General features: G+C 36.2%; 1 protein-coding gene across 1 annotated transcript in view; it reads right to left on the bottom strand.

Annotated features, from left to right (window-relative positions):
• Window positions 1-17,348, bottom strand: part of LOC118733456 (T-box transcription factor TBX1) — a 73,401-nt gene extending 56,053 nt beyond the window's left edge. Inside the window, exons 1-5 of the mRNA XM_036462842.1 lie at window positions 16,707-17,348; window positions 6,091-6,383; window positions 5,776-6,005; window positions 5,510-5,666; window positions 2,987-3,148 (exon numbers count right to left, since the gene is read on the bottom strand). Coding sequence (XP_036318735.1) covers window positions 2,987-3,148; window positions 5,510-5,666; window positions 5,776-6,005; window positions 6,091-6,383; window positions 16,707-16,902 — 1,038 coding nt within the window. The 5' untranslated portion in view covers window positions 16,903-17,348. The remainder of the gene's footprint in view (window positions 1-2,986; window positions 3,149-5,509; window positions 5,667-5,775; window positions 6,006-6,090; window positions 6,384-16,706) is intronic.
• Between the last annotated feature and the right edge of the window lie 7,662 nt (window positions 17,349-25,010).

The raw sequence follows: 25,010 nt of genomic DNA, 5'->3' as shown, positions 1-25,010 counted from the left end.
TTTTAATTGTGTAACCTGAAATGGAGAGAAAAATAAACATCGGTCGCCAAATGTATCACCAAAACTTTTTTAATTATTAGATATAATTAATTATTACTTATAGCTAACCAGAGACCGTAGCGTTTATGATCTTTGCAATTAAAATCATAATTTAATGGTTGAAATTGGATTCATATTTTTCCTATTAAATTTAACCTTTATTTTTGGATTACTATTTTTTCAATAAATTTTTGGTTATTAATTTCGATTTTTATTTTTTTGAACATACATATAACCGCTATATCCATTTTTAATTTTTTATTTTTGATAATAAAAGATTTAAATCGGTCATACAAACGCAGTCTCCACTTAAGCGGTTAAAAATTATCGAAAAAATAACCACTATTCTTGATCAAAATATAAAAATAAAAAAAATATGATTTTGCAATGATCTAAAAATAAAGAAAAAATTTATATTTAATGATTATTTTTGTACCTAGATGTAACTTTGAATTTACATAGTTATAAAATGAAAAAAGGCTTTCTCTACTCAATGACACATGACAACGTTTCGGTGCTGTAACATTTTCGGTAACATTTTTGGAATATTCCAAAATACATACATACATCATTCCCAAAAGGTTACTTAAGATTTGTAGTCAGCATTACCAGGTCCAAATTTCACAATGTGAGACCTATCAGTCCGGAGCACACGGTACATGAAATCAAAGATTTTGATGGACAGGCGAAGTCTTGTTTTCATACGAATCAAAAATCTTTAAATTTTCCTATCCTTTTCTATACAAAAATTTCAAATTTTCGATTCGTACGAAAACAAGAATACGCCCCATTGAGTTGTTTCCTCATTGTGTGTATAGGCAGTAAGCAAGCCATGAGTATTAAGTCAGAAGCGGCTCTTAATGCTTTGTTGGATAAGTTACCCCTGGATTGAGTGAATAAAAAATGACTACATTCTTTGCGATTGTGGTATCACGATCTTGTCAGCAATAAATACCCTTTTTTGACCTTAAATGAGAAACTGATATCCGCAATATCTTTCCTATAATCAATGGAGCCGGTTCCAGCCGGCCTCATGGTTAACTCAGTTAAAACTTTCTATACGGGCGTGTCAAAATCTGAAAACAGATTGCAGATGGATTAGTTCCTCTAACAATAATTAAGAGGCCTTATGGATTTCAGAATCCCTGTGATGAGTTTATTTTTTCTTTACCGGCGACTGATAACTATCATTCATAACTCTCGAAAATTGGGTAAAAAAGGCATTCTCTTCAGATATTAGAAGCGAAAAAAATTCCCGTTAATAGGAAAACGTTTTCCTAAAGCAGCATTATAGCTTTCTAAAAAGAAAGCACACTTGAATTTAAGATTATTTAAAAATTTGAGTTGTTTAATTCGAGCAGTGAGCGGCTCATTTAATACAAAATTATCATGGAACTTACTGCTGGCATATCTTCTATGAATCAGATCTGTGATTTTACTTCCATGGCCCAACAATCGATCGATGGTAGTAATTTCTAGACATACAATCCATGAAAGTTATGTTACGGTTACGTGGAAGTTATGCCGAAGCCCGCATTTAAAACGGGTATTGTCAGCTAGGTACATCGGGGATCTAATGAATAAAATTAGACCTTCATAACAAGCTTTTCAGGGGTTTTACGCTTTTAAGACTTTCAGAGTTCTATTCAGCTATAAAGTTGTATATACCGGTGCGAGCGCTGAAAGCTATAACGTCAAAAAAGTTTGGTATGGAGTTCTAACTTAAGACTTATGAGAGCCGTTAGTGAAAGCAAGAGGGTGGTGGCGAGATTTCTTCTGCAGATCTCTATCTTCGCCAGATTGAAATGCTAAATTTTTTGATGTTTTGAGGTTATTATTATTGTCTCACGCGAAGTTGACGTGAACTGGCCACAAAAATCGTGCGCATTGACCTCTTTGAACTTTTTTAACCAAATCATTCTTAAACAAACCCGAGCTATCGCTTAAATTCAGTCTGATATACGTATGTTTGTATGTATGTACATTATGGTGTATCACTCTCCATAAAAAAAGTCAGTACGTACTGTTTTTCTATTGGAATTATAAAATTTAATGTATTTTTAAGAGTTTCGGCAAAATATTTTGGAAAAACTTACGTGAGCTGGACCGATTTGAAAATACCACCAAGAATATCGACTGATTTCGCTTATAAAATGTTTAAACACTTTTATGCAGACCTTTTGAGCTTAAATTATTCTTTCATTTCAAAAATATTTTTAAAAACTAATTTTATTTATAAAAAGCTGGATTTTTGGAGTTCTTTTCAAATCGGTCCAACTCACATAAATCTTAGAATTTTTCCGAAATATTTTGGCGAGAGTCTTTAAAATTTAAATACATATAATAAATTTTATAATTCCTATGAAAAAGCCGCGACTTTTTTGGGGTGGCGCCCTAATGTGCACTTATGCAAGACTTTTCAAAAATTGGACTCTTCAGTTACTTTGCATCCAAACTGATGAATTCAATCAATTATTATACATATTTACTTATGTATGTATTTATGTGTGTATGTATTTACTATATGTACTCATTTACAATATCTCAGCCGAAAAGCAACAACGAAAAGCGACTAAGCGCAAATGCATGAATGGTTAAAACACATGTCGCTGGAATACGATCAGTTAACATTGGATGTGTATTTGTATCGCCCAATTGTGCGTTCATATAAATACTCATAACTCATAAAAATAAATCTTAGGAAAAATGAAAAGGAATTTGAGAAATTTGGATAATTTCGGACGTGGAATTTGATGAAAAACTTTCCATAGTCTCATAAACACACACTACAAATGTATGTATTTTTGGCTCTGCAATGAATATACGTATGTTCTCATACATACATACTTAACTCATCATTTCCGTAAAAAAATGGATCTAAAGTAAATACTGCATATTTCCTCCAATTAAAGGGATTTATTTAAAAAAAACTCAAATTACGACTTACTCGTTGATTTTGATAAGCAGTGACGGCGGTAAATGATGTCTCCGGAAAGATAAATGTGCGAAAGTGACTCGAATGCTCATTTTCGTCCAGCGAGTTATTTTTTGGTGGCAGGTAGACGATGTGAAAACGTGGCTGGTATCGATGCATGGAGTTTAGAATTATCTAAAAATTAAATATGTATGTATGTAAATGAATATTTTTTATGTAAATTTTTTTATATCAAAATATCAATATTAATTTTTTCCGGTAGCAATGGATTTGTTATTATCATACTTGACGTTTAAGTTAAAACCTTTTTGCTTGTATTAGGTCATTATTTTAGTAAATCAACTGATACTTTCATAATAAGCCAATGAGATTGAAATAAAATATAAAAAAAAAACCGAAATTCGGTCATCAGGTGAAACCATACTTGGTATTAGCAAATGTTTTCGTACACGTTTTGAAGACACCCATTCTCAGTAATCAGTGAACATACCCACTTGCAGCTTCAAAAAAGGCGAAATACTGCCACTAAAATTCAATCGAAATTTTGTGTATCCTTCCGTGATGCTATTCTGGGAGAATAGTGGAATAGAAGTCCGTGGTAAATCTGGCTGTTGACGCACTGTGCAAACGCGAAAAGCCTGCGCCGGCAGAAAATTACAACATCCCGGGAAATGCATATCAATAAGGATTGCATGTCGCGCACATCTTAAAACGTGACTTAGGACTCAACGAATATAAGAGACACGCCGGGTACTTACTTTCAGAAGTGTTGAAACAAAAACATAAGTCAAAATCGAAAGCTTTGCTTCCAACAGTACGCGAAAAAATTGTCACAAATGAATTATGTTTACAGGCGTGAAAATTCTCACTGTGGAAGAATCGTTCAATAAACATAACGATAGGGCGTATGCTTTGTCATCACGACATGCATCCGAACTCCTTCCCAGGGTTGAAAGTAGCCACTGCCCAGCTTCAACTTATTTCAATTTATTTATTTTATTTTAACTACAGGAGAATCAAAAAAATATATAAAAAGAGTTTCAAAAAACAGGTAGGGTTGTTTTTTAAACTAACACTTTAAAATTTTTATTAACGGTGTATTTTAATACATCCTACCAAAATCTGTGAAAACCGCAGTTTCAAAAAAAAAATGTTGGTTGGGACCTTTTTGAATTAAGGTAACGATATGATGGTTTCAAAAAGGCGAAATCATGTTTCGAACTTCATTTTTCACTCATCGATTGGACTATAAATTATGGTCCATTTTAGGAGATGGCTTGCTCTACTCGACATTCAAGTATGGCACCTTTGAAGCGCGTCCTTGTCCGGCAGCGGATAAATTTCTCATTTCGTGGGATGTGTACTGCAATCGATGAGTGGCCAAGCCGAATTCGCCTTACGCTTTTCGCCTTATTGGGACTTACGTAAGGCAGACCGATTTGAAAATACCTCAAAAATCTTATTATTTTGATTTCGTTCGTATAATTTTAAGTTTTGTTTTAATATTCCGAAAACCCAAAATAAAAATTTATGAAAAATCGATTTTTGGAGGTATTTTGAAATAGTATCCAGAATGGTTTTGAGAGATATTTCGGCGGAAGTCCTAAAATAGATAAATTTTATAATTCCGATGGAAAAACAGTATCAATTTCTTTTTATTCGAGAGCGATGATCCTACTGCTTATCATGTGGTTCTATCTTCAATTATATCCTTAATTTTATATCCTTTTTAATAGTCCCAGCTATTTCTTTAAATATTCTCAACCGCTCTCGAAGTTCTTTACTGTCATACTTTGAGTTCAAATTGTTTTGTTTCCCCGGACAATTATTATGTTTGCTACACCAGAATATTCTGCATTCAAAACAATTCTACGAATTTTTTTTGTTTTATTTTTTGTACTTCCACATCAACGAGCAAACAAAACCAGCTGATTTTTACGCTCACTTGACTGAAGAGATTGAGCAGTAACTAAACCTGTAGTTAACTCGCCACAGTTAAATCGGAAATGCAGAGTTAACTGCCGAACATGAGTTATATTACCACTGTGAAAATAGGCTTTAATGTTGCAAATTTATTCCAAAACTAAAAATGTAATTTAATAATTATTTTTTTTTTCCAATTTAAAGATAATTTAAAAACAATATGTGCGTGTGGAATTAAAAAAATAAAACAAAAATCAATAAACCTCCTGGCTTTCAACACCTAGAGCGCACTTATGCAGACACAAAACAATCAAACAATTCTCATCGACTTCACCAATCTTTCTAAACGATTTTAATTTCTTCAGCATATTTTTAGATTTCCTTATTTTTTCGCACATATTTCGGTTGTTTATTTGTTTTCACAAAATTTTACGCTAAATTCCATTTTTCTAAGTTTTTGTTTCTGCGCAGAAAACAAATGCGGTCAGCCGTTAGACCGCATCGTTTAAATTGGTTTCAACATTTTACAACAACGCGCATATAAATCTTTCAAATCATCACAAGAAATGTTTACATATTAACACATGTATGAAGTTATACTTAACCACTTACATGTCCATTCTCGTCCAGTTGATTATTGGTCAGTTTAAGTTTGTCAAATGAGATGATTTGTTTCATCCAATTCGCACCTGGTGCTGGTGAATCGGGGTGAACGTGTATGCGAGGCGGGGAAATGGGGTCCGCTTTGCCAGCGACCACCCAACTTGAGCTAAAATTCAAGCAATTAGAAAATAATTGATATTAGTAAATAGAATACTTTATTATGCTGCAAATGGAAATTCGATCAATGTTTATCTACAAATCTCTCCACCACTCACTTGTGGAATGCATAGCGATAGCGTTTATCATCGACCGGCACAAAGTCCATCATCATTATGTAGGTCGCCTGCGGATCCAATCCACCGATCCGTACCTGAAATGTGGGAAACATGCGCCTGCCAGTCTTGGTGACAATCATTTCTGTGCCTTGCTCATGGAATTTATCCCACAAAGCTTTAGTTTCCAGCACAACCACTGCCTGCGCCAACGTCGGATGCATTGGTTCCTCCTGTTTGATTGGTAAAAGTGAATTTAGCTCAAATTTTCTTCACAAAAAAAAATTGAAATAAAATTGCAACTCGCTCAACACTTACACTTTTACTGCCGCTGTTGTTGTTGCCATTTGTTGTATTTGCATCCTTTTTGTTGCTCTTATATTTTTTGCTTTGTGTTGTAATACTGTTGCTGCCATTATCATTGCTATAACTAGTGTTATTATTGTTGTTGCTGTTGCTGGTGCTGTCTGAGCAAGTGCTTCCAATGTTGCTGCTGATGCTGTTGCCACCGCTGCTATTATTACTTTGCGTCTCAATGTCTGACATTTTGGCGTCGATGTGCTCGAGTGGCTTGTATGAAGTGCGATCTTTGCCCGCAGTCTGTATGCAGGCTGATTTTGGAAGACAAGATAGAATAATGGTATGAAACTTCTTCTATGCTATTTTAATTTAAACTACAATACGAATGAAAATTATTTAAAAATATTTCTGCCATAAAATGTAAATGAATATTAGGTGCTTAAATTTTTGCTAATTGTTTGGCCGAGCTTCTCCTCCAAATTGTGGCGTGCGTTCTGATGTTACAACGCACATGGGGGATCTACAATTTTACGCCGCCTCCGAACGGAAAATCGATTTTAGGCAGAAATACACTCTGAAGTTTGCTATTGATCCCGAGGGGTGACCGCTGTTAGAAAAAGCTTTTCGAATTTTCCCTTCTCGATTATGTCAACAACCGCCGTAATGAGGCGATCGTTAAGACTTTTTTAAATAAACGGACAAGCAGTAAGCTTTCACATTAAGACGTTTAGGATAGGCTGGGTCAACTTATATGCCAACACCGGGGCTCACCCACCCACCATCCATTGAAGTAGTAATAGAATTTTCAGAAGAGAGGTTATCCTGTTTCCCCGCTTTAGAATAAATACAGCTTAGCCCCAGTCTGGCAATGTGAGCACCTACAACTGTTGGTTTAGAAAATTTTCTTCTGTCCAGTTTTGTGTTAACTAAAATCCATTAAAATTTCTTTATAGCGAAGTCATATTATTGCAGGTTGTTTGCGCCGTGCCGGTTGAAATAAGGTCAGGGTTCCCTTGATATCTTGCAAATCTGTATATCTGGCCACTTGATTCTAGCAAGGAAGTAGAGGCCAGTATTATTATGGGTCATGGAAACCGCGTCATCTATTACGCGTGGCGCTCCGCCCCATAAAGCTTTTAATGTAGCCTAGCTCCTCTAAAAGGAACTGAGTAACAAAGCATTACATTCGCAGAGAATGTGTTCTGGCGTTTCGCTGTCCAGCTCGCAAAAGCGACAGACGCTTGTTTCCGAAATATTCCTTTTTTTGAGGCGATAACGAAGGGAACAGTGTCCCGTGTTGTACCCAGTGAGAGTTTTGAGGTCCTCTATTCCTAACCCAGCATTAAAATTGAATGCTTGGTAATGTATCACTCTTACAGCCGATACATTACAAGATGCATTATTTTTTATACAGGTATGTCCTGGGAAAGTGATGTGTCGCGTGTCGCTTTATAAATCTTTAAATAGAATCTGTAAATTTAAAAAATAAGAAGAAAAGCGCCAAGGTGGTAGTTGAACGCGCATCCATCTATTCGGCTACATAAAGTTGTAAAGTTTTTTTTTTTGCTTGTGGCTTCAAAAGTACACATTACCCGCTCGCTAATATTGCGATGCATATTTTCGTTCATCGTAGTTTAATGTTTTCGTGGTAGAAAAAAGTAATGCATTCAATATTTGCCTACTGGGAAGTTAATTACCTTCTTTGAAGCTTCATTTGAAGAACAGATAAATCGTTTGGTTTGTCTCTGCCCTAGGCATTCCGTCCAATGTCTGTTGAGCATTTTGTTTACCCAGTTATTTATGATCCTCTGTACGTGTGATTTGCTGAGCCCACAAAAAAATTCCGTACCGTGAAATACTGCAGTAGTTCCTTGCTTCCCTAGATTGTCCGCCTCCTCATTGCTATCATGTCCGTCATGTCGCGACACCCATTCTAGTAAAACCGTGTTTTTGGCCACTCCATGCTCTAACACACTGAAACAATCATTTACATACTATGCCAGGGGTTATTCTGTGGGACTTTAGCACCAGTGCCTCTTATGAGGCATTCACTGTCGCAGATTTCTATTGCATGAATTTTCGCTTGGAAGATGGTGGGGTAGCTCCTCACCGGTTTCGATTTTTTGAAGTTTGTCCCAAATATGCCCGCCCCTATTTTCCCATTTTCCAGCTTAGATCCATTAGTGTAGCAAATCTCTTCATTCTTCTTATTTGGCGCTGTGACCGCCTAAGCGTATTTGGCCGAGTTCAACAAAGCACGCCAGTCGTTTCTCTACCGTGCCAACTGACGCCAATTGGAAATGCCAAGTGAAGCCAAGTCCTTCTCCACTTGGTCTTGCCATCGCAGTGGGGACCTTCTTCTTCCAGCAAGTTCCGAGTTGAATAATTTCAGAGCTGGAGCGTCGGTGTCCATTCGAACGACATTTGCCTATCCAGCGGAGCCGCTGTATTTTAATTCGCTGCACTATGTCTATGTCGTAAAGCTATTACAGCTCATCATTCCATCGTCTGCGGCACGAGCCGTCGCCAACGCATGAAGGCCCGTAAATCTTACGCAAAATCTTTCTCTCGAATACTTCAAGAGCCGCCTCATCGAATGTTGTCATTGTCTAAGCTTTTACGGGCAGTATGAGTGACTTATAGAGCGTAATTTTTGTACGCCGAGAGAGGACTTTACTTCTGAGTTGCGTAGCACTTGTTGGCAAGAGTGATTTTGCGTTGAATTTCGATGCTGACATTATTGTCGGTGATAACGCTGGTTCCCAAATAAACGAAATTCTCGAAATTATAACTATCAACATTGACGTGGGTGCCAAGGCGCGAATGCGCTGACTGTTTGTTCGATGACAGGAGATACTTCGTCTTGTCCTCTTTGACCACCGTTCCAGGCGGACCCATTCGCTTTGCTTCCTTATCCAACTTGGGAAAGGCAGAACAGGCTTCGCAGTTCTTGTTACGGATGATGTCGATTTCATCGGCGTACGTCAGCAATTGCATGCTCTGTTAAAAAATTGTTCCTGGGCGGCTCAGTTCTGCAGCTCTTATTATCTTCTCCAATATTAGATTAAAGAAATCACATGAAAGGGAGTCACCATTGTTTGAAAACTCGTTTGGTATCAAACGGCTCGGAGAGGTCTTTCCCAATTCTGACGGAGCTGGTGGTATTGATCAACGTAATTTTTCATAGCCGTATTAGTTTCGCGGGGATACCAAATTCAGACATCGTGGCATAAAGACAACTTCTTTTCGTGCTGTCGAAAGCAGCCTTGAAATCGACAAATAGGTGGTGTGTATCGATCCTTTTCTTGCGGGTCTTTTCCAAGATTTGGCGTATTGTGAATACCTGATCTATGGTGGATTTGCCAGGTCTAAAGTCACACTGATAAGGTCCAATCAGTTCGTTGACGGTAGGCTTCAGTCTTTCACAGAATACACTCGATAAGACCTATGCTTAGAAGGCTGATCCCGCGGTAGTTGATGGCTCATTTGCCTTTCTTAGAAACTCGCATTTAGTAAGTTCAGTTAGGATACCATTAAAAAGTTTTGAAGAAAATAATTTTTTTTTTTTGCTCTGGTGAAATTTGTTACCAAGCGTCGATATATTGTTGCTCAACGTAGAGGAAGAACGTCACTGAGTTCGTCGGCGTAGACTCGTGCTACTATACCACAGTAAATCTTCTCCATTCTTTTCTGAATGTGAATCGCAATTGTCCGTAACTGTTGAAGTTAAGATTGGCTTCTTAAGGGTCTGTCGTACTTCTTAATGGCAATACGTTAATAAATAAATAATCCGTGTCGAAATTTTCTGTTCTATTGTCTGGGAGGATTTTAGTGTACATACCGGTTATTCCTACAACTGAAGCTCTTTAACCCTAGAATACTAACCTTAAAAACATACCTTCTTTTAATAAGGCTTGATTACGCTGCTGCTACAAGTAGCAGCCACAGGTTTCAGATAAACTGAAATTGGTTAACTCTGTAGCTGATTTCTCCCCGTTTATATAGCTCTCGCTTACCGTATTCAGCTACGACGCTTTCAAAGAAAACCATGTGCGTAAGTTTATCTAGAACAAGCCATCAAACCAGGGCGCTTTTCTGAAACAGTTTTCGTGATAAAAAATTATCTAGCGCTGGCATCCGACAGATTTGATATTTTTAAGTGATCTTATCGCCCAGTAGTCGCAAGGTAAACTTATTTTTATACCTCGGTCAATGAACGTACTTATCTATAATTTTTATATGTGGCCAGAAGAATGAAGATCACGATACGAACTTTGCATCTGGGTAGGAGTACGAGTGATTTTGAAGTATTTAGCTCTGAACTACAATCTATTCTTATTGTTCCTATGGTACTTAGAGAGATTTTTAGTAGGTGCCTTAATAATATTTCTGAGTGGAAGATGACGATTTCAATTTATAACGAAAAATTTGCAAATTAATTAATTTTCACCATATAACTCTCGAGTTCAAAGAACTTCCATATACATACCAACATATTCTTTCCTTCCTAATACATTACTTTTTCAAGGTTTTACAAAATAAGTAAAGTACAAGAAAGTTTCTCTTTCTTTTTATGTTTGACGGAAAAACAATTAGCCGTGCCAAGTGCTAATTGATTTTCGAATTCATTAATTTCCTCGTATTCTAAAACTAAAAAAAAAATAATTGTGAAATAAGACGCCAAGTAAAGGCGACAAACTGACTGCGATATTTTTATTTACAACCAACTGTTGTAGAATGGTCCAGATTTAGACATTAACTTGCAACAAAAGTAAAAATTAAAACAAGGGCGGCGGAGAAACGCATTCCGATGCCTTGTTCACGACAATTAATGGTTTGCCGACCTGCTAAGGTGGAGAGGTCGTCTTGTAAGACTTCCCTTCTTAGAGGCGTAAGGAAATTATTTATGCAGTTGTACCGTTTGCCGCGAAAAGAATATCTGTTTTAAAATACAACTAAAACTTGCCACAAAGTAAGGAGGATGCACCCAACTTGTACACAAAGATTTTTTTTTCCAAAAAGCAAACATGCATGCAAACACTTAAACTTTCATTGTGTAGAAATGCATATACAGTCAGCGTCAAAAATATGAATACCCTGACGTTTTGACGATTTTCTTTATTAATATTTTTAACCGACTTCCAAAAAAGGAGGAGGTTACCAGTTCGTGGGAATATTTTTTTTTAATCTTATTTTTTAAATTTAGTTCATTCGACAGAAAACACTAGCAGAATATTATTTTTTTCAATTGCATATAGAACTCGGGGAAAATTCAAGAAATACCAAAAAGAATGCCATCAAAATTTTCAACTTTTCAATTCCATTTCTTAGAAAACGCATGAACAAAATCTATTTTAATATGGAAGAAAATGCGCAACATCCTCGACAAAAAAAAAATCTCAAAAATCAACGGTAATTTTTAGAGACTTGAAACATGCACCTTATTATACTAAAATTTAATAGGCTACAAAACTGCATAACTTTGCTAATTTTGATGCACATTTTTTGGTATTTTTTGAACTTTCCCCGGGTTCTATATGAAATTGGAAAAATTGATTCTGCTGGTTTTTGCTATTGCATGAACAATATTTTTATACAAAAAAAAAACGAACAATTATATGGCGTGCTTCACTTCGCCTTAAAAGTATTTTTGCGTTGGTTGATAACCGTATTGTAATATTTTTTTTTTTGTTTTATCAATTACATACAATCTTTCAATTTTTTTTTTAGAATATTCAAACATGTGGCAACCTCCACAAAATAATTTTCGGCTGTAAGCCTTCTTAAACTTCTTTCTTTTGACAGCCATACTGCAATATTTACTTTATCTTATCAATTTACTTTAACTGCAATTATCAAACAGGTGGCAACTCTCTAATTTTTTTCTGCCTATACAATTTTGTTGTAGAAGGTATGTATATAAGTTTAAATAAATTTGGTATGGAAAATATAAATAAAGAAACGTCAAGGTATTCATATTTTTGACGCTGTATGTATGTATGTTTACGTGCCACAAGTGTGTCAATCGTCGCCTTTCTTAAGTTGACTCTGACTAGCCGCAGCTCAAAATACAAACGACTACCGCATACGATAATTAGATTTGCCAAAACGCCCTAATTCATCATATCTACATACATATATGTATGTACACTGATCCGCTAACAACACCCGCAACTCGTTCTTGTAAACCACCTTCGCGTAACTTGTACTCTGCCTCTAATTTGTCGTATTTATGGGCGACAAATCAGACATTCAACATGTTGATGATGTCTTCTTTAACAATCGCGATCACGCATGCAATTGCGCTAGTATTTGTGTTGTTTGATTGCATGCGTGTGATCATCGTCGTCATCCTTTCAATTTTAAGCACGCTGCTTAAAGTGAAATAAATCAGGAAAAAAATTATTATTACAAACGTAAACATTCGTTGCTGTGATGGCAATTTATGTTGAGCATTGCAAAACATTTTTAAAAAATGATTTATGTATTTAATTGTAGCGCAGCAGAAAGTGAATTTTCAAAAGGGCCGAGATGCGTTGCTGCCTTGCTTGCGCGAAAGTCTACTTTTTGGCCTCGTCTTCGTAGCGTAGTAACATTCTTTTGCATCTGGTGGGAGTGTAAATTAATTCATCAACAGAATTTATGAAAGATCGGCGAATTCTTTCAGTTGTCATAGTAAATAGTAGAGGAATTTGTTGAATCGCTCGTGATGTTGCAAAAAAACTAAGCAATAAGCCACGCAGTGTATTCATATAGACAGCTTTTGCCATCAACCTGATCGAACAAACTTACTGGGAGTATCAATTTATCAATTCAATTTTGTATACACTTTTCCCTCTTCCAATCTAGGGCAAAACTTATTATCATAAATAAACAACCTTAACACTTAATTCGTTCCTTTCAATAATGCATACCTTACCTGTTTCACCTAACAACTTTTTGTGTGATAAATGGTGTTCACATGAGGCGATTTTAGTTGAAAGCAATAATCGCCTGGTGTGAACGGCCTTTCACCTAGTTGCTTCCAATAAAGTTGGGGGGCAACCAACGTTTGATTCCACTAATTAAAATTGCCTGAAAAATCTCCTCATGTAAACACGGTATTAGGCACCAACACAGATCTTTGCGTTTAACCTACGTCGTCAGTAAAACATTTAAATCTCATTTCTGAACTTAGCTATCCATATGGTGACCACCCGTCCTTTATTTTAAAGAACAGCCAGAGGACTTTTAAAATGCTTACTGTCCTTTTAAATGCTTACTGAATAAAGGTCGCCATTCGAGCTCCGGATTTTTTTGAAGGCTACTTTCCAAGTAGAGAATACCAATAACAACATTACAAAATCACAAAATTTCCGCAGGTATTGGGTTGTAAAACTTTATAATATACAGATTTGTGGCATAACTATGGGTAAATATAATCACATGTAAATATACAATAAGTAGAGAGTGTTACAAGTATTTTAATTAAAACTACGTAGCGAAAGTATGAATATAAGAGAGTATTAAAGTCGTTTTTATTCCAAGTATTGCGCATAAGGGCTGGAATTGAGTTCCATACAAGAGTAATATCGTTCAGACCCCTTTGCGCAAAATGGTCGTATGTTACATTTTTTTACGAAATTCACTTTTTTGATACAACTTTCTTTCACACCCCTGTTCAAATATTAGGTCTTAAGTCCCAATAGCTACCCCAAAAATTGACTATAAATTGTATCGTATGCGACAATGAATTTTTTCTTATGGGCGAAATTATCACACATATGTATTAGAGTGGTCCAATTTTTGTATGGGGAAAAGTTTTCATCCTAGAAAACGGGGCGCCCCTTAGTTTTTTCCTTTTGATATTTGTACTATCTATACCAACTTCTAATTTTCTAGTGTAACCAATACAGGGTGCTCAATGACCTTGAAATGCGCTACTACATCGCTCTGGAACTGGCAAAAATATTGGTGTTTTTTATAAAAAGCTACTGTTGCCATGACAACTGAAGATTTTGATATTTTTTTAGATAATTGAAATTTGAAATGTTTTTAAGCTGCTTAACTAATTGTTCGATTAATATATGTATGGTACATAATATAAGCATCATGAGCATCCTCTAAATTTATACTTAGAAACATACAAGTTGAATACCCGCACTTCTTTCGGCATTAGGAAAAATTTTCGATGGTGCCCCAAACCTTATCTCAGAAATTTTTTTTTTACCACTCTAATATGTATGTGCTACAAAAAAAAACTTGCGTTTAGTTATATTTCTCAATTATATCAGTAAATCTAAACTTTAGTATTGATGGCCAAAGCATTGAAAAATACAAAAAAATACACTTTTCTGTATGTGAAATTTGGTTTTTGTAACACGCGATAATTTAGCGCAAAGGGGTCGATATGATTAAGAATTTGAAGTCTGGTATCTTGTATTTGGTTATAAAAAAATATGGCACAACTTTTCCGCCCGTAAGCAGGTTTAGAGACGAACAATTTTAACTTAAAACATCTTTTGGAAATGTACATAATTTTTACACAATTTGTCAATAACTCATTCATATTTGGCTTGGGTTTCATTTCTCTTGCGACGCGTCGCTCAAAAGGAATTTTAATCATTTTTTTTTTGAATACTTACATATGTACAGGCATGTTAAAAAAACCCCCAGAAATTCCTTAAAAAAAATACGCTACTTTCAAAAGGCTTCAAGATCGATCGGAACACCTGCAAGAATAAGGACGGCGACTTGATTACTAACGGATGGGTTATCAGCTATACTATTAGTGATGTGCTGAATTGTCGGTACCCAATACTTTAAATATTTCGGTACCCATATATAATTTATATAAATTTCAAGTCTAGAAAAGAACTATTTCATTGCTATTTCATGAGATATCGGCTGAAAAGCTTGAACTTATCGCAACAGTAAAATATTATTTTCTCAGTTTTCACCTAAGTAGATCCAAAGTTTAAGAAAAATGCTTTGACGGATGAAGAATCCGTCGAATATCGTTCGATTCATCTACAACAAATGTGCTTCAAACAAGTGAGAGTTTCTCTGCATTAAGGCGACGAACCGATAAATATAAATTTTTCACTTGAATCAATATTAAAAGCTCTATTGGCGGCCCATACATTGGGCGAGTCTCCCCTAAATCGCTTTTTCCATATTTTTGGCCTATGTGCGTTTTTATTTGAAACCTAAATATTGCGGTACCGAGTATCGAAAGTATAGGATACTTTTTAAACCGGTACCGAGTATCGATACCTTTAAGTATCGACTCAGCACATCACTATAAACTATTTAAGTATGATGCCGCGAAGCTGGAAATATGTATGCATCAAATCAGTACGCGGAATATTACCAGAGTAATGTATGTCTGACAACTGCGTGTTCTGCCAAATCTATAAGAATAGTGATGCCACGACGTCAACTATTGCGGAATTCAGTCTTGAAATTTAGCATAAAATTACTTTTCCCAAAATTTTCTGCTTTAAACTAAGTAGGCAACTGAGAAGGAAAATTCACTATCTACGACCCTAATCGTCTCATTTGTATTAAATGGCACAAAAGCATCAGAGCTGTAAAAAAATTCAATAAAATTGGACTGCAATCGAAAATTGTATTTTATGTATTTTGCAGCCTGTTCTTTTTGCAATCAAAAATGATTCCTTTTGTTTTGATTGCAAAAATTACAATTTACAATCATGTAGAAGATTTTGATTGCAAACAATTTCTTTTGCATTATTTTGCTACAAATACAACAAATTGTGAATCAATTGTTTTACTTAGAAAAAATGCTTACAATCAAATTGATTGCAATTAATTTCTTGTAAATGATTGTAAATTGTAATTTTTACAATCAGAATAAAAACAGTCAATTTCGATTGCAATCGAATCGGTGGCACGATCATTGATTGTTAAACAAAATAATTACAATTTTTACAGCCCTGAGAAGCATGGTCGATAACAGAATCAGATGAGTCGGCTAATGGAGTTCACCAGAGAATAGTGCTATAGAATTGTAATATGTACTATGTATATATGTTTTAGAACATTCAAAACATCGAATTGATGGCTCATCTGACGTACAGTCCAGATTTGGCATGCAAAGATCAAGAATAAATTGCGAGGCCAATATTTGTCGGTGTTTAAAGAAGCAGGTGATGCATTCAAATCACATGTTTAGGATTGAATGCTTCTTGTATTTACTTATAAAGAACACAAATGCACACGTATGACAAAACGTGCTGAGTATGTTTCCCATTAAAATTGTCTAACTATACGCTGCAAATGTCGAATTTAATTTTTTTTACATAAGTGTTGGCGTCTCTAAACACTTAAGCAATCCTCGTATGTCTAGAGTAAACAAAAAAATTATGGCGAAAAATTATGTCTGTTTTTGTTTGAAACAAACACGATATTGTTTTTCTCAGTGTAGCGCTGACGAAGGATTATAGTAAAATAAACTTTGCACTTCAATGTTTCTAGAAGTTTACTTCGTATTCGAATAAGATTTGTGAATACACTTCCTTCGATGAGGTAACCTCCCCATTTACCTCAGACAGACATATAAATCCTTTTGAGTGGCAAATCATATCTCAACACCAATTCTATCTTATAACTCAAAACCACAAAGTATTTACCTTCGATCTGTTTCATCGGACTCAGTCCACCGGTGTAGGAGGTAGCCCAATAATCCGTTGTATAACAGCCATAGTCCGCTATGTTTGTACTCAAACCACCGTTATCCATAAAAGACATTGTAGAGACCATGGCGCTGGCGCATTCATTGGGTCCCATGAAATTTGTAACCGGTCGACGGTAAATGGTCTGATGCATCACAAAGCTGGAGATTTTGTAATATAAACCACAAACAACTGATTTACACTAAATGCAATTATCAAAGGGAAGAACCTCAACTTCGTTTCACACGAACCTCAACTTCGTTTCACACTTTTAACCAATCAATTGCAGTATTGGATAAATATCCAATATTTGAGAAACTTTAGTGTGATTTTTTATTTGGGATTGTTTGAAAAAAAAAACTCACACTTAGTTTTTCGCGCACTTGTCAAATTATAACAAAATTTCGATTACTCTTTGCAAGTCAGGGGTGCGAATGAGGCATTTGAAGCGAAATTAAGAGTAAATCATTTAGCACAGATAGCACAATAAAAATGTCTAAAGCAAGACCGCCGTTTTCACTTCGCTATTTTTTCTTTATAATACATTTGGTGTAGTATTGGTTGTATGCGAGTTGTCAGAAGGTGTTGAAAAGTTTCGCGAGCTCACAACATACAAAAACTTGACTATTTGCTCGGCGCGGCTAAATTGATTAAACATTCGGTGAACTTGCAACAGATTATTCTTTCTTGTTTTGTTTTAAATTAAAGAAAAATCCATCACGTTTTTTTTCTGATATTCATAGTATGTATATTTATGTATATGTGTGTACATATATTTGATCACTTCGCGATGTGCAATAGATCTCAACACTCGCGCAATAAATTTTTATTGGCGATAACATCGAATGCGATCAATCAAATAACACTTCTCTGGCATACTATTGTTGGACTGATGCATGAACTTGTATGTACAAACATGCATACACATGTTCGTACACATAATTAGTACATATCTAACATATCAATCACACTCGATCACGCGACCACTGTTGAAGTGTTGATGATTGCAGTGGCGCTACCAACTTGCGAATTGTTTCTTGACACTCTGGTTTTTAGCGCGTTCACCTCTTTCGCGCTGCAATTAAACTTTCAACTAGTCACACACCCCGTTAAGCGCGAAATGATGGAATCGCTTCGATGGCGCTTCACCAATGTTGTGTCCGTCGTTTGACACCTTGTCGACGATTTGAATATCCAAACAGAAAAACATCCGAAAACACCTACGATTAGTTTGCGGCGCGAAATAACTAAATATGTCTACCAGTGCCGGATGTTTTGTATCGAGTATCCGGAAGTCCCGAATTCACTTTCCGCGTTCCCAATGTGTGCTGCGTAACGGTTTTTAGAGGAATAACGGCACTTTTGGCTTCAAATCATATTAAAAGGCGAGGTGAGGCGATGCGATGCGCACATCTCCATTGCTGCTGTTGATGCTGGCGCTGCTGATCAGTGATCACTTGCGTCGGGTTGAATCAACTAAGCGATCCACCACTTGAGATCTCCACATAAACCAATGATCGCTAGGTTTGTGTTCTCATAACATCTGATCTTCATTGTGCAAGCGCATATACAGGAGAGCATTGTTTGATTTCTATTTTTAATTACATTTGAAATGTACTCTGCGAGGAATGGTGGGTGTTCTGCATTTCTTCTTCGCTTGCTCGTTATATATATTTTCAAGTATTTTCAACTCAATAGTTCTCGGTTGGTTTAAAATTTTGGACCAATCAGCGCTTCGACTGCTTAATTGGTTGTTTGAAGTTGTGTCGACAAGAATTTGCGCTACTCAAAGATTTCAAAGATATTTTCAGAAGGAAATGTGTGAAAGTGGAACAGTGGACTTTGGATAAGTGGGACTATGCGACTCGATTGAGTATAAATTTGATTAACTTGTCTGAAAAAAAGTTGTGTGTCGATCCCTGGCGCGTCTGAAACTTTCGGCCTGGAAGGAGTTATGACTTTCTTTGATTGTCTCAGTTCCTTCCGCCAGTGGGCGGTAATCTGAGATTTTTGCCAGCTTTTAAGTAGTTCTGCGGTGTGTCCATTAGACTCTGTCTCCACGTTTTGCGAGACAGTCAGCCCTTTCGTTTCCTTAAAAAAATTCATGCCCAGGGACCCACTGCAGTAATACTCTATTGTAGGCTCCTAGGCGGTTCAAAAGTGTTTTACAACTACTCACAAGCATTAATGTCGTTCTTAATGAATCGAAGGTCTTCAAGTAAGATTCCTTTTCAATTAGAATACAGTGGAGGAATGCCTGTAATCACGCCAATGGCATCCGTTGGTGGACAGGTGGGCATAGCTCCTGTGATGGCCTTGCAGAACAAACGCTGTACCTTGCTCAAGGTGACATCCGCGCTCACTTCCTTAGTTTTTGGCCACCAGACAAATGCTGCATATGTAACAGCGGGTTTATCGAATGACCAGTACGTTAGTTTGGGTGATAACGCCCTTGTCTTGGTAACATTCGAGATATGTGAGTTCCGATTGACCGTCTTGTCCACAGTTACCCCTACTTACTTTGCCTCTTCTCATAACTCAAGTTCTGTCCTTGCCAAAGTGGATCTAGTCAAATATTTTTTATATGTAGTTAATAACCAAATATTTTTACTAATTTTGATCTCACCTTTCATTTCAGTTGCTGTTAAAAAATGCAATAAGAAATCCCAAGAAAATAATTGGTAAGTACTGATAATATTCATATTTAGTATTGATATGGAATGCATATAGGCCAGCAAATGTTGAATATTTTATATTTCTGATTAATGTAAACTTATTTTTGAAACCCCAAAAAAGTATAAACAAAACCGATCATCAAATCCGACCTTTGCATTTTCGAATTTTCAAACTCTTGCAGTAGAACGGAGGCCCTTTTGAATAAATTAAAAGGAAAGATTATAAATTAGGTGCCGAAACTCATTGCATAAATAATTATATATGCTTTTTAACAAGCCCAATCAATTTTTTATTAAAAACTAGATATCGACACCTGAGTGGAAGATCGTCCTATCTCGGCAGCCAGTTCGAAAATTATTTATAACAATTAGACGTCGTTGTTCTTGTGTGATGCGGCATAAATTTGTGTCTAGAAGCATGCCAAGTTTTGTGATATAGTTTACTCGCGATAACAGGTTCCTTCCATAACGCAACGCGGGATTCCGCGGATGCCTTTTGCTCAAATTACTGCAAGTAAAATTCCATTTCCAAGTGTTTGCATTTAAGTGGCAACAACTTTTTGACATTTTACCATTTTTGAGAGCAAATTTTTCACTTACGGGAATGAACCTAATATTTGCGAATGTAGAAAAATAGTTTTCACGTTAAGCGGAGGTCACACAAGGCAGTGACCCTTTAATTACGAGTGTATTGTACTTTAAAATATAACTGGAAATTACTTGGGACAAATGTAAGGATTTTTCCAAAAAATTGTTATGCCAATATGCTATACGTAGTAAACAAAATGTCAGATGGTAAGCAAACATGGTATTGCTATATTAAAAAAAAAAAAAAAAAAATGAATAAAAAAAATTGGGGAGATTTTTTATAATAAAAATTTGTCGAAGCGAACCTTTATGAAAACTGACTTGGTTTTCGGTTCGGATGAAACATTGGCAGAAAATTTCGGTTCGGTGAATGGTTCAGTTAGTTAGTAGGGAAAAGTGGTTAATCCAGTTCAAAACCGGTTCACGTCCCTCATTATAAATACTTCACAATGGTACACCCTGTTTTTAAATCAGCGATTTTTTTAAATCATGGAAGATCACTTCACATGACCGCACTCCAGTAAGAGTTTAAAAAATATCCAAAATGTGTGTTTAATCTAGAATATCTCAAAAAATAGAGCCCGTAGGCACGTAGTGAAGGTCGGATACTAATTCTCTGTTATAAAATTAAGTTGTTTTATTTAAATTTAGTAATCTCACAACAATTATATTCTACATATGTAAATACATACATGTGTGAACATCCATATCGTGTACGTACTGTGAATTGTGTGCCTTCAGCACAGGCATACTGACGCTCTCATCGCAGCAAAATCTCTTCATCCGCTCTAAACTATGACACTCCGCCCACTCCCATTTGCAAGGTGAGCTGAATTGAATATTCGAGTGCTGTCATTCGTTGCATTTTTTGGTGGTAAATAACGCCGTAGTGGAGCACATGGCCCATGGACATGCTGCTAGCATATTATAGCAAACTCTGAAATTATTATATTTACATGACGGCAGTTTTTGCTATAAAATCAAATTACCCCACAGTTTAGACACTAAATTCAATTCTAATTGTAGCAATTGAAATGCCATTTGCATGATCGCTCACAAACAAGATAGCGAGATTATTCATTAGAAATAACGCACTACCTACGACTCATCTGCAGCAGGCTTGGTTGGCTCTTTGGCTTCTATGTGGTATTCTGTGCTGTAAACATTCTCTGGCATGCCGAGAAAACAAATGGCCAATTCGCTCGCTGCGGGTGTTTCGCATTACATATAAAATGGTGTACCTGGTGTACCCAAGCAACTGCGTAGCGCGAGCTAAGCAATCGCTAAAGTATTCAATGGCGCAGCTAGCCAGGTACTCGTACGATCGAGCGATCATTGGATTTTTGGCAGTTTTCTTTTTTTTTCCTTTTCATATTTGGTTCAAACGAACAACGGTCGTTCATTTTGTTGTGGCGGGTTTTTTGTTTGATGCCAAATTTTAATGCAAACAGCTACTTATCCGATATTCTACTCACTGTTGTTGTTATGCTTATTCCCGAGATTTGTATACTCGCTACAAAGTATCTTCACTTTAAAATTACCTCTAACAAAGGTTGTTGTGTTGTGGCGGAGCAGCGGAAGGAGGAGTAGGGAAGTGTTCTGGTTTCTGTCATTAACAAAATATAGGAGTTTGTGATTCCTTCGTACATATGTATGTATGCTTGTCTGTACATAATATTTATGTATTTTTGAATATGGCCATTGCACCAGACCCTGGAACGTTGCCATCATTGTATGGTTTGCCTGTGGAGCAACACAAATTAAATTAACAAATTAATATACAAACGAAAAATGTATGTATGTACAATATATTAGCATGAGCAAATGTATTTACAGGGGTAGGCACTCGAAGTGTTACCAATTAAAAATGTTTTAGCTTTACATATATACTTTTTTTTATACCCGAGCGCACTTGTGCACAAGGGTATTATAACTTTGTTCACATAACGGTTGTTTGTAACAGGCAAAACGAATCGAGATAGATATAGACAAATGTATACATAAATGATCAGGATGAAAAGAGAAATCGATTAAGCGGTGACTGTCTGTCCGTCCGTCCGTCCGTCCGTCCGTCCGTCCGTCCGTCCGTCTGTCCGTCTGTGCACACGATAACTCGAGTAAAAATTGAGATATCTTAACGAAACTTGGTATGTGCACTTCTTTCGGGCGTAGGACGGATGGTATTGAAAGTGGGCAAAATCGGACAATAACCACGCCTACCTCCCATATAACGGTAGTTTTCAGAAATACAAAAACTGCGATATTTTAGTAACTACTGAAGATAATTCACTCAAGATTGATATTTATAATAAATTTTAGACGAAAATAAGAATATTAACATTTTTTTGAAAATGGGCGTAGCCACGCCCACTTATGGTTACATGTGTATATCTTGGTAACCGCTGCATCAATTTATTCCAAACTTTGCACAGTTGTTGGCCTTAATACAGCATACTAAATGGCCGAAAATTTTAAAAATCGGATAATAACCACGCCCACTTCCCATATAACGGTAATTTCCAGAAATACGAAAACTGCGATAGTTTCGTAACTACTGAAGATAATTGACTCAAAATTGATATTTATAATAAATTCTAGACGAAATATAAGAATATTAAAATTTTTTTGAAAATGGGCGTAGCCACGCCCACTTATGGTTACATGGTTATATCTTGGTAACCGCTGCATCAATTTATTCCAAACTTTGCACAGTTGTTGGCCTTAATACAGCATACTAAATGGCCGAAAATTTTAAAAATTGGACAATAACCACGCCCACTTCCCATATAACGGTAATTTTCAGAAATACGAATACTGCGATATTTTAGTAACTACTGAAGATTATTCACTCAAAATTGATATTTACAATAAGTTTTAGACGAAAAATAAGAATATTATAAATTTTTGGAAAATGGGCGTAGCCACGCCCAGTTATGTTTACATGTGTATATCTTGGTAACCGCTGCACCAATTTCTTCCAAACTTGGCACAGTTGTTAACCTTGGTATAACATACGAAATGGCCGAAAATTTTTAAAATAGGACAATAATCCCATATAACGGTAATTTAGAGAAATACGAAATCTTCGATAAATCAGTAATTATTGAGGCGAATTTATTCAAAATTGATGCTTGCAACAATTCGTTACCAAGAAATACGTTTAGGATACAATTTTGAAAAATGGGCGTGGCACCGCCCACTTATGATCACATATATGTATCTCGGTAACCGTTCTACCAATTTGTACCAAACTCGGTGTGGTTATTGTACTTGCCACATAGAAGCAAAACGTTGAAACTTATTGAAATCGAACTAAAATTACGGCCGCTTTTCATATAACAGTAAATTTCAGATATGCTTGAAACTTCAATATTTCGAAATTTAAGGACGCCAATTTTTTCAAAATGGATACACCTCGGTTTACCATGTAGCGGTAGCTTTCGGAAAGGTGAAAAACATATATTTAATACTTGCGCCGGGTATTTAATGTTCGGCTCCGCCCGAACTTAGACTTTTTTACTTGTTTTGTTTTAATTTATTTAAAAACATCACTTTTTCGTAAAAACTAGTCAAGTTTTAACAAAAGTGTATTACTGTTCGATGTAACCACCTCTCTGTCCTGGAATGTTTCAGTCTGTCAGAATGTGTTCGGGCGGTATTTGGTCCCAGTCGCCACATGAAAAAATCCATTAGGTTTAAGTCAGGTGAATATAATGACCATTTTTGCGAAGAAATAAAGCGGAGAAGTTTTTTTCTAACTTTATGCGATGGTGCCGAGTCTTATTGAAACGTCCAATGGCTTCTGATTTACCTTCACTCCCTGTTCAATACACAATACCATTAAAACACACTCGTGCAGGATTCCCGGACAGACCGGATGCTATTAGCCCCGCTTAAGTTGGCTTTATCGAAGAGTAATACACTCTTCTTAAAATTTGCTAGTTGCTAGATAGCTTTTTTAATTGCTGACACTTCGAGCGGCCACCCCCTGTATGTGTGGATATGTATGTATGTATGTACGTTGACCTGTTCGGGCATTCTTGTGATGCTTCTGGATTTCAATTGTATCTGCAATTTAATTGCACTCGAATTTATTGTTGATTGCTGCTATTTTAAATGTTTTGCTGTTTCTAATTACCGTTTGTTGTTTTTGCTGTCAGTAATTTTCTAGCTATTTGATTGCTATTGAGCGTGTAGTATCATATGTTTACAGCAAAAATTTGAGTCGTCGGTTTAAATGGCTAATTAGTATATGTACTCGTACATAAATCTTTCTTAGCACAGCAAAGCTCAAATGGCCTTCCTTCTATATTGCTAAAACATTTTTCTGAAAATCCGAAATACGTACATATGCTACTTAAAGCAAAAAAGGATAAATGTATTTTTTTACGAATATACGAGTATTGCGAATGAGACAACAAATATCGAAAAGCGTCGAACTTGTGTCCTACCGAATGGTAGTATGCACTTCTATTCACTAAGACGGCCGATTGCTTGGATTTAAATGTTCATTAAGAAAGCTTTGTTGAAAACTTAAAATTTAGGAGAGAGTAAAAAAGGCATCATGCGCCTCATATCGCTAAAGTAGAGCTATTATTATAGCGCAATCACTTGGCTCCCTGAGACCTTAGTTAGTCCTAAGACCCTAAAGCGTGTTCAGTTGACTGCCCTTAATGGAATCACTGGATCCTTCTGAACCTCGACCACACGAACTTCAAGTCGATGGGGTTATATCAGCCCAGCGTGTACTAGAAGCAAATCAGATCATGTGAGGCTGCGGTGTCTTGTGCCAAAAGGTGAACCAGAGACGGAAGTTCTCTCTCCGCAAACTTTAAACTCTGGCGGAGCTTTTGACAAAACACGTTCGATTGAAATTCACGCGACAAGACTAAAAGGTGTAATCATCATCCGACCTGTCCAGTTTTCGTGAGGCAAAGACTTAAGCTTCTTGGCTCTCATAGTAGTTGATGTTCAAAACGTATTGGTATTATAATGTACA

The sequence above is a fragment of the Rhagoletis pomonella genome, unplaced genomic scaffold (genome assembly GCF_013731165.1).
Source record: "Rhagoletis pomonella isolate Grant_MI unplaced genomic scaffold, Rhpom_1.0 Rhpom_scaffold_00002, whole genome shotgun sequence".
NCBI lineage: Eukaryota > Metazoa > Arthropoda > Insecta > Diptera > Tephritidae > Rhagoletis > Rhagoletis pomonella.
Note: the sequence above shows the minus strand (reverse complement) of the source record. Positions and strands in the feature narration are given on the sequence as shown.